Consider the following 10928-nt stretch of genomic DNA (forward strand, 5'->3'; position numbering starts at 1 on the left):
GAAGATGCAAAAGGTAGGAGTCACAACGACAACTTGTTAAGCGTAGCTACCTATTACCGCCCTCCCCCTTCCTTTCCACTCTTTCCCCTCCGTTTCCACAAAATTCTAATTACTTTCCCCTACCGTCCCTCCATTAATTGTAGAATCATCGTTTCAAAAAAAAAATATTAATAATAATGCCTGACCGCATTTCAAGGTCAAAAAAGACTAAAACCCCGAGTTTGGTAAAGAAAATAAATTGAAAATATTGAAATCATTTCACAAGCGCAAGTACATGACAAAATTAGCACCATAAACTCAGTATACGTTTTTAATACATAACTAGAACTAGAACATAATAACATAAGGTAAATTGGAAAAGACTACTAAAATATGGTGGAAACGTGTGAAAGATTTCAAATCTGTTCTAAGATTTGAAATAGACTGACAGCCGGTCAAAAGCAAAATATTAAAACAATCCGCAAAACCTATCCATTTGATACACAACAAACGTCAGTTTTGCACGATAGGATTAAAGTAATCAGCCGCTAAACATACAATATTTAACTAAAATACTAAGTAATTAAGTTCTATTTTACATCAATTCCTCAGCTGTGACTGTTAAAAAATTGCACGAATCGGGCCAAATAGGCATTTAAATATTTAGTCACAACAAAATCACAATATGTATGTGCGTCAGATTTTAATTTTCAATATATTATGCTGCTCAATCCACATTTGTGACTCGTACACTACAGTACGATTAATTGTGCATACAGTATTTATGCCAAATATTAAAGAAATTAAACTGATGAACCTTTATCTCTTGCTTGCTGTTCCGGCAAGTACCGACTTGCCTATAATCTGTACAGCATAATTTGTTATTCATGAGCGAACAAACCCAACTCAGAACCATTCCATCAGCCGTCAGAGAGGGTTTATGGCAGTACAATATTTAATTTCGTTAGAAATCCAACTGAAGTAGACCCACTTCAGCCCGGGACAAGATAGACTCGAGTCATGCTCTAAACCAGAGTATTTTAACCCATACTAACCTGATGACGATGACGAAGAATCCTGCTGGTGCTGTTGCTGCTGCTGCTGCTGCTCCTGTTGATGCATACCTTCGGTGGTGGTTACGTCGGTGTCGTCCTCATTTTGCTTGTCCTCCAGTGATATCTCCATGTCGAGTGCTTCCGCTTCGTAACTCCCCTTCGTGCCGCCACCGGAAGTACCACTATTAATCTCCTCCATTATGACAATCATGCTGCCATTTTGGCGTGTTTTTCTTACATAAACCCCCCTCAGGGAATAACTTGTTTCGGTTAAACTTTACCTTTCCGACACTGAACAACTTTACACGTTAAGCACTTTCTCACACCAGCACCGACGAGTGGTGAGTGTTGCTGAAGGACAATTTCGTAGAACATTCACTGCTTCTTTTGTGTTGAAAAACAACCTCTTTCGACGCGGTAGCAAACAAGCAAATCGAGATAGAGGCCCAATTAGGAAATTACTGCTCCTGAACGCACTACTAGCAGCCGTTGGTAGCTTTACTTCCTTTGTTGTTTTGCACTATAAAGTAGTTCAATTATGATAATTGTGCAGCTATTTTGCTCTTCCTCTCACCTCGATCACTTTATCAAATATCACACCTAGTGTTCGATATCGTACTGTTATACCGGTATCATCATCATCACCATCATTCAGATCATCATCAGTAGCAACAACAACAACAACAACAACGACAACAACAGATGATACGCCGGCACTAGAAATCAATATATTGCCACTTCACCTTTCCTGAGACCGGGCCTTCCTGTGCACCGACCGGGCTCCGTTCTCAATCGATATATTTCTTTTGTTTTGTTTCTTTTTATTCCTTCTGCTCCGTTACCTATCGATAAGTGAGATATTGACGATAGTGTAATCAGCCTGCTAGCCAGCCAGCCAGCCAGCAGCCTTGTGGTTGGTGTGCCATATATATTAGTGAAAGTGTTCCCGGATGTTGTGACTGCAAATTAGAGTGACAACACTGGTTTGCAGTGCGGAACGACCGGGACCGGGATTGTGTGTGCCATGTGGGTACCTACCTAAATGTGTTTGTATTGTTTACAATTTCATCAAGTTCATCAAACTGGCGCCAACTTTACGGTCGGCCTTTTGATTTGTGAGTTTCTTGGAAATTCAAACATAGATTTTTAATTGAATTACACTAGGTATTTTCACGGCAATCGACTTGAAAATGTAACCTTAAAATGATTTGTGATTTGCAATCGAGAACAAATTGAAAAGATTTTTCGACAGCAGTAATTGGAAAATTAAATTATGCTGTTTCTAGAGTTAAGTGGGCCTCTTTGCTATCATACTGCATTTGAGTATGTTCAGTTTTAAACACAATTTTCGTTAACTAAATTTCCATCGGCACGCTTATCATCACCAAAGCAACTGTTTTCAAATAGCAATTATTGATTTCCATATCATTTAACAAGATGCTTTCAGCTCAAAAGGCGCTCGTAATGAAAAAAGCATCAATGAAATATTCTTGAATATTTATTTTGAGCTCTTTCAACCACCATTAGAAGCTACACATTTCTGCCACCATTTTTCTAATCTTCAAATTCTAATTTTTCACACATTTACCGATTCTGGTATAGCTTCTAGTTCATTTAATCAATGAGAAAAGCTAGAAGAAAATCCAATTTAGGTACCTAATTGTATTACAACTTAAAGCGATCTTCACAGATACGCGAAAAATGTCAAGATTTTTGGCATATGTCTCGTTGTTGTGTTTTTCTTGCCAAAACTATCATGCGGAATAGTGATATTTACACCAACCTATTCAGCGTGCCGCTTGAGCTAACTTTCTTCCATTCATATGATGGCTTCCAAGCATTTTTTCTCACTTGTTTTCTAGTTTTCATCGAAAATTGGACCCAAGCTCTGTTTGTAAGTCTTTGCATATTTTATTACTGACATTACCAGATAGCGAAAATTTATTTTACTATTTCTTCAGTGTTCCGTATTAGGGCTGTACGGCTCCATTGCAATTAATGCGGACTTGTTTTAGTTTTAAATTTCATCGTTATCAGATTTCCAAGTTTTAAATGCGTCTCGACTTTGATATTTATTTTGTTCCATTCACACCAATTTTGTTTCGCTGTTGTTAGGCGATATTTAAGCAACGTGTAAATTATCTTTCAAATGTGTCTTATTTTCATCTGACCTTAACTAACTTTGCTCGAGTGTATGAAGTTCTGTTTAATGTTTGGAATTATGCTTCATTTTCTCTAAATTTTTGTCACCCTTCAAATCACTTTAGCGTATCTCATTAACCTTTGTTGACTCTCGATTTTATGGATTATTTATTAAACTTTGTGTTCTCTTTTAACTTCAATATTTGCTTTTGATATTACAGACCCATGTCCATGAGTTTCACACGATCGCCATATCGTTTTGTCTAACTGAGGTTTTACTGTTTTGAAAAAATACTAATATATAGAACAAAAAAGTAATAGTATTTTCGATAGTATTGAGAAAAAAAAGGAATACAATTTCTAATAGTGCTTAAACAGAATATAATAAAACTAAGAATGGTTATTGGTATCACTGAGCAAAAACTGAAATAAATTTGAGGACATCAAAACGAATTTACGGTCAACTTCAAACAAAATCAAACATTCAATAACAGTAACACAAAATCAATTCAAAAATAAAGAAAAACTAAATGGAAATTGTACGCAAATGGAAATAACTTGGAACAAGCAAAGATCCATTATTGACTATTTCGTGGCAAATATCGATCAACACCGACAGGGTGCTGCTCAATCATGTTAAAACCTCAAAATTTCGCCATCGTGGCACTGCAGAAGATCTGTCGCAAAGGCGAGACGGTGTGGAAGATCCGAGGCGGCTTAGCTCAATTTTACCAGAACAGTGGACCGACCAATGAGATGAGAACGGGTTCTGTAGTGATGGGCAGAATGCAGGATAGCGTAATCGGCTGGAAAGTGGTCAACGAGAGGATGAGAGGAGAGGATAAAAGGCCGTTTTTTCAACTACACCATCGTGTTGTTACACCATAAACGTGTATTGTCGTGCAAACGTGCTTTCTAAAACCTGGTGATCAGAAGCAGTTTCTTTCCGCCTTCCCAGGTTAAGCATTCGGCAGTTGGACAACCCACGAGTTACCGAGAGCTACGCGCGAGTACTGGATAAAGCTCTACTTTCCTTTGTGGAATTAGTTGCTTCGACCTTTGAGGACGAATGGAGTAGAATACACTCGGCAATCAATGAAACCGCAACCGAGGTGCTTAGTGAAGAAACCACGAGCGCACGTTAGAAACTCTATCTAAGCATTGCCACGAGGAAGAATTTGCCTAAGTATCGACGAGCGCGTAATGAATTGACCACGATTCTGAGGAAGAAAAAGCACCAAAAGGAGGACAGTGATCGGGAAGAGCTAGAACAACTATTCCGGGCGTGCAGACTCTCGATCTCGAAGGGATCCGACGAGAAATCGGTTAGCTAAAGAATAATAGAGCCGTCGGAAAGGATCGACATCCGGGAGAACTCTACAAAAATAGTCAAGAACCGCTAGCAACGGCACTTTACTGGATAATTTTGTAGGGCAATACTAGGCGGGCTTTATATGGTCCCGGGCAACTACGGATTAAATTTTTACTTTCCGACAAATTCTCCAGACATGTCGGGAGTACAACGTGCCCACATGTCATATTTTCCTGGATTTCAGGGCAGCATACGATACAGTCGAAGGCGAACAGCTGCACGAGTACGGTTTTGCGGACATATTGACGTGGCAGATCAAAGCTACCCTGGAGCAAGTGATGTGCTACGTGCGCATTTCATGGACACTGTTGCGTCTTTTTTAATCACGCAAAGGGTTGCGGCAAGGGGACGGACTGTCCTGTATGTTATTCAACATCGCTATTGAAGGTGTACAGCAAAACTAGCCAACTTCTAGCCTTCCCAGATACTCTCAACATCATTACTAGAAACCTTGGCGCAGGCAATCTACGCCAGACTAAAAACAGACCGGTAATCTTCTACGGACTTGAGACAGTAACTTTGCTTACGGAAGACATACGTAAAAAACAACACCTTGGGCTTGAACATCTTTCTAAGACTTGACCCTTCTTTATCGACAGACTTCACAGCTGGCTGTTAGATTACAGAACAGTTACGGGGCTAGTGTAACAATCCTACTGACTCTATCTAATAGCACCGGCTAGTCTAGATACGAACATACAACGACCAGCATCATGCCTCGAAGCGAACTGGGCAGTACGGAAGACATTTTTGCGGACTATTTTTGGAATGGAAACCGGAGAGTGACGTAACGTAGGTGTATGAACCACGAGTTGTAGGTACTACTTGGAGAGAATTCCATCGTACAGCTGGCGAATGTTGGGGACTCCGGTGGGCCGGCCACGTTTGCAAGAATGCTGGACGACTGTTCAGTGAAATCCGTTCCCTTCAAAAGTCCTACAGGCATCAGGAATAGAGCGGCCTAACGTACTAGATGGTTCGACCAGGTAGAAGTCAACTTGCGTGTGCCGAGACGCTCAGCCCAGGACCGAGAACAGGGATACGACAAGAGTCCCCCGACTCTCTGCTGGCAGAAGTAAGAAAAGAAGCAAAGAATACGGAGAAACTTAGAACTTAACTTCACTTAGGGATACGATCCGTTTAAATAAAAGACCACCAACATGATTTTGAAGGCATCAAACTTGTGGTCAGCAGCATAGACTTTCTCGGACATTATGATCCAAAAGACCTTTGCACTGTTATGGCCGATGCAAGCGCATGTGGTCATGGAGTGATGTTTTTGCAACAAAACAATGACCGTGACACAAGTATAACTCCATTCGCCAATAAGGTATTAAAATATCTCGAATAAAAAAATACTTTCAGATACAAATCGAAGATTTGGCTGTTGTTTGGGTTGTGGGCAAGTTTTAATTTAATCTTTTGGATTGAAAGCTCTTACTATTTTTGTTTAAGAAGCGAGCCAAACTATGTTCCCGAATTGAGAGATGGGTACTTCGATTGCAGAGATATTGCTAAGAAGTCGAATACCAACCAGGGCCAGATAATATAGCGGATACGATTTCACAATTAGTTGTTTCCAATCCCGTAGAGTTCGATGTAGTACATGAAGCCCACATCTACCGAATTGCAAGAACGGATTTTCCTGAGGCAATCTCTGTACTGGATGTTGAAAATAAATCACTCAAGGGTGGAGAGATCCGTAGTCTAGAAGATGGATTATGGCCAAACGGAAAAAAACTTTCAAATCATTCCGTATGGAACCTTGTCAAGTGGGAAATTTGCTATTGCGAGGAGACCGACTGATAATACCAACAGATTCGAGAGCAAAGGTACTAGAGCTGGGATATGAATCTCACCCTGGAATAGGAATAATGAAAAGCACCGGAAGAAAGGAATCAGAAAAAAAATTTTTAGCAGTGGTGCTGCCAAATATGTATTACAATTTTATCTTAAAAATTTCAACCATATCGTTTTTTACATGATAATCATTCATCACTACGAGATGTTTTAAGCCGATCCCAAGATACAACGTTTTGAAGCAAGCAAGGCTCAATTTCTCATGCAAAATCAAAAGAAAATGACCCCTTCTTGAAGCATGCAATGTAGAGACACTTTTCGCTATCATGGAAACATGTATAAAGATATAATAAAGCTCATCAAAATATGATAAAGCTATCTAATTTTCAGTACTTCCCCTTTCACGTCTTGCCCCACTCTATGGATGCTATAAAACTATCATTTAGCAAAGTAACTAGGTGCTACATTCCGTTAGCGAAACATGACCTTCTGTTTTTATACGACAGACTTCGCAGCCAGCTGTTAGAGTACAGGACAATTGCAGGGCCAGTTGCTACGATCCTATTGACTCTAACAGCCTCTCCTAGCCGAGATTCGACCATACGACGACTGGCTTATTAGGCCCGCGTCATACCTCGAAGCCAACTGGGAGGCTCATTTAGAAAATTTAATTATTAAAATGTCAGCCTTCAATAATACTTCAAACATGAGATTGATCCATTTTGTGTGACTAAAAACGAGTACATTTTTCCATGCCAAATTGAAGTCGTAACGAAGGAAAATGGGGGTGGAATTTTTTGAGCATTTTTCAAAATTATAGTACAGATTTGAGCCAAAGAGCCCCAGAAATCTATAAAAAAAATTTATTACGAACAGTAAGAGGACTTTTGAACGAAATCACTATTGACGAAATTTCCGGTCCGGTTTACTTAAACATTAGTTAGGCTTATACAAATTTGAAAAAAAGTTTATGTCACCCCCCCCTTTGAAAATTTTCGAAACGTGAAGGGGCAAAAAAATAAAGTGTCATATTAGTCTGTTGCATTTTTTAGTGACAAGCAGATTTTTTCACAGTTCAATGAGTTTACATCTCTAAATTATCCAATATGTGCAAAGTTATAGTTATCTCGTTAGTCTCGATCAACTTTCTTTCACGAACTAAGCTTTCTGATTCTGCTGCAAGTCACAGGCAGCTATTGTGCTTAATCTTTAAGTTCCCGACGTCGAAAATGGGGGTGCCTGCTATCAGACTTTCGGCTTGATTCCATTTTAATTTACCTTGCTTTAAGAGAACCGAATTAGATGGAGGCAACAATCAATTAAACAATATATTAGTGAAATTTGGTACCGCTTTTGACTGAGATATTCCGATTTTTGAATTGCAGTGGGATTATTTTTTTCCATCAAAGGTACTAGATAAGATGAAAATAGAAACACAATTTTTCGGGGCTCAAAATTGATCGTTTTACTCCGTAATGTCCAAGTAACTACCCTAATTTTGGAGGTAGGGGACGTAAAACTCAACGATACCACTCATTGGATGCATGCAGCATGCAGGATGTCACTGAACTGTTCGAAACTTGAAATTTTCGAAACGGTGTGCATCCTCAATATACAAAGGTAAACACAGAAGCATCAGCTGAGGAGAGGCCTGATATTCATGACTAAAAGGTTGACCAAGAAACGTGAATAGCTTCAGAGATTTGTTTTCCTAAAACATGTCGATAGCACAGCATAAGCGTTCCAAGTAATGAAGTGGCAGGGACCTAAACTGCCATTTTCACACTGTGGTTAGATTACGATACTATGTCGTGGTTACCGAGTTCTGAACTAGTAAGTGACACGGATTTCGATTATTAAAAAAAGCAAGGTAACTAACCGAGTGACACGGAGGTTCAAAACAAAATTCAAATGAAGGTTAAGTCATACGTTTGTGGCTCTCTAAGGTGATCCTGTGGCACTCCACTATTATCAAACTGGTTCATCTCTACCAGGATGCTTACTTTATGTGCTTGGGTCGAAAAATTTCGAAGTTTAAAAGGCTTGAGCTAAAATTTAAGTACTGTACAAAATATCTGTATTAAAATTTGAATAATATGGAAAAATAAACGCTGGTTTCTTCTCTTTTGTTTGGTTATTGAAGGTTTAATGTTATTATTTTTTTCTTGCCCCCCCCCCCTTCAACAATATTTTGAGACCAGGACATAAACTTTTTTCAAATTTGTATAAGCCTTATTAAAATCTTTATAACTCTTGAACCAAGTCTCGTTATCGTAGTACAAAACTTTTTTAATTTTTTTTTTCTGGATTCTACGAAAGCTGAAAACCTTTTTCCAGAGTTTTCCTAAGTTACTGAGAAAATTTTCTTACATTTAAAAAAAGGGTTTGTCCTACGACGCTTGGTTCAAGAGTAAACAGTTCTAAGAGCTAACTATAGAGACTCAAAGGGGACAATTGACCACAGAGACAACAAAATCGGGTCATTACTGTATTCCAAAGCCGTCTTACAGATTACAATGAATGCCTGAATCGTTTTTCATTTAATCGACATATTTCATAACCATCAATAATGTTCTTGAAATTTGAACATCGTTAATTTTCTAATTCCATTTCCAATTTCCGGAAAATGCAACATTGCACATAAATCCAACCACCAAAGAAGCACATCTGGCAACAACCCGAGTCCCGTTCGGCTTCACGCTGCGGACAGCATGTTTCACTATCAACAGGTCGCAAACGGCAAACAAATATATTCGAACACACACGTTGTCCACAGCGGGTGCTTCGAGCATGGCGTCGCCGCCATCGTCACATCACCATCGCCGGGGTGACCCTTGTCCCCTAAGTAGCTCGCGTGTTTCCAGTCGTAATCAGACCAGGTAGGTACACATATCCAAAACAAACAAATTCTTGCTTTTCGCTGTTCACCCCTTTGGTTTAACATGTATATTTTTCTGTAGCATTTGCACATTGCAGTCCACACTGGCACTTGCTGCGGAGCATCGCACCGCCGGTCCAGCCAATGCCACCGCACTAACGGGACGGGGTGTTTATCGCCTTGCCTTGCCACTGCTTGCTGGCTGACGAGTCAGCTAAAGCCTAAAACACTACACTACACAACGCGCTTTGACTAGGCCGCCGGTGACCGTGACAAACGGGCCACCCCAAAAACACACTCTAAGCGGAACATTAATGTATGATTTAACACCTTGCCAAACAACTGCGATAAGCTTTTCGTCGGCAGGAGATTTGCGATTTCTCACGGCACGGCAGCTGTTGCCAATTCCGAAAAAGCATCGGAAATCCTTCGACAAATAACCATAACCGAAAGCCACACACTGCTGCTGCAGCTGTCAGCGAGCAAATTCTAACCTAGCCACTGATCCCACGGCAGAGCAAAAAGCGTAGCGAGATTCCGTAGTTCACAGACTCTAACCGTCGATTCCGAATTAGGGTCGACACTCCTAATCTAATCGCGTCACCCGATGCCAAATAAGATAAATTGCACCGTGTACAAAAGGTAGCAAGAACAACAAAAAACTGATAGAAATAGAAGAAGTAATACAAAACGCACGTCGACTGTTCACACACGCGACACGCCACAATTATGACGACGACGACGACCGACGACAGACTGGCGACCAACGACAACTACTAAAACGACGATCCAATCCAGCATACGGCCAACGTCGAACTAGTTATTATTATGATTGTTTTGTTCAAGAACGAAAAAATCGCTCGTTTAAAATATGACTTCCCCAAGACCGATTACCAACCACCGCTCTCTTCTTCACCTAGTTACCTCATACCTGACCAACCGACCGACCGACCGACTCGTCGGGTGAACTGTTTTGGGTTTGGCTGCGCGGCGGCTGTGAAAGCCTACTACCCCTGCCAGCCGCACTAATGAGCCTCCCCTTTAAACGAACGATCCTTCTCGTCAGACGCGTCGGCGGGCGGTCTGGTGAGGCACGGTAGACGCAAAAAATGGAAAAACTTTGGCAGAATGCCTAAACTAACCGCCAATAAATTAATCCGATCGTCGGGAAACATTTTACGCCACATCACGGAACTAAATCGACCAAAAATTGTTTTGGCCGATTTTACGTCAAACACGTCGCACGATGCATGCTCTCTAGTATAGTATATGGAATACTTGTGCGAATCGTGTAGCTACTAATACTGTGCTACTGCGTTTTTTTGCCTTACCGGGCCTATACCACTACTGAGGCTAGTATTTAATGCTGATTGGCCACCATCAGTATGCAGCAACAGCTGGCGCAATTCTGATTGCCGTGCAGCAATTCACATATGACGACTGAACCGACCGAGCCGACCAGACCAGGGCAGTGCGGCAGCAAATTGGTTCAGCAGAGCTGCCGTTTTCGTCGTCGTTCCGTTCGTGGTCATCGTCGTCTTCGCCATCGTCGTTGTCGTCGTCGTCGTCGGTACGGTAGTAGCCGCTTATCATCGATCACACATGCTTAGCGCTCTTTTGGATCGCTCTCTTCCAGCTGAGCTACTGGAGCAAGAGAAGATTAAGTGCGTTTAGTGCCTGATCGTGTCAACATTCGGTTTTG

At 40.8% G+C, this 10928-nt stretch overlaps 1 protein-coding gene across 4 annotated transcripts in view; it reads right to left on the reverse strand.

Annotated features, from left to right (window-relative positions):
• LOC128734068 (high affinity cAMP-specific and IBMX-insensitive 3',5'-cyclic phosphodiesterase 8) overlaps positions 1-10408 on the reverse strand; it is a 220798-nt gene extending 210390 nt beyond the window's left edge. The window contains exons 1-3 of one of the 4 annotated variants that reach the window (XM_053828066.1): positions 9721-9966; positions 1609-1876; positions 1035-1385 (exon numbers count right to left, since the gene is read on the reverse strand). In XM_053828066.1, the coding sequence (XP_053684041.1) occupies positions 1035-1245 (211 nt within the window). In that variant the 5' untranslated portion in view covers positions 1246-1385; positions 1609-1876; positions 9721-9966. Of the gene's footprint in view, positions 1-1034; positions 1877-9556; positions 9967-10368 lie in introns of those variants that run through there. The other 3 variants (XM_053828065.1, XM_053828063.1, XM_053828064.1) reach the window with 3 other exon arrangements.
• Positions 10409-10928: the final 520 nt, after the last annotated feature.

Source organism: Sabethes cyaneus, chromosome 2 (genome assembly GCF_943734655.1).
Source record: "Sabethes cyaneus chromosome 2, idSabCyanKW18_F2, whole genome shotgun sequence".
NCBI lineage: Eukaryota > Metazoa > Arthropoda > Insecta > Diptera > Culicidae > Sabethes > Sabethes cyaneus.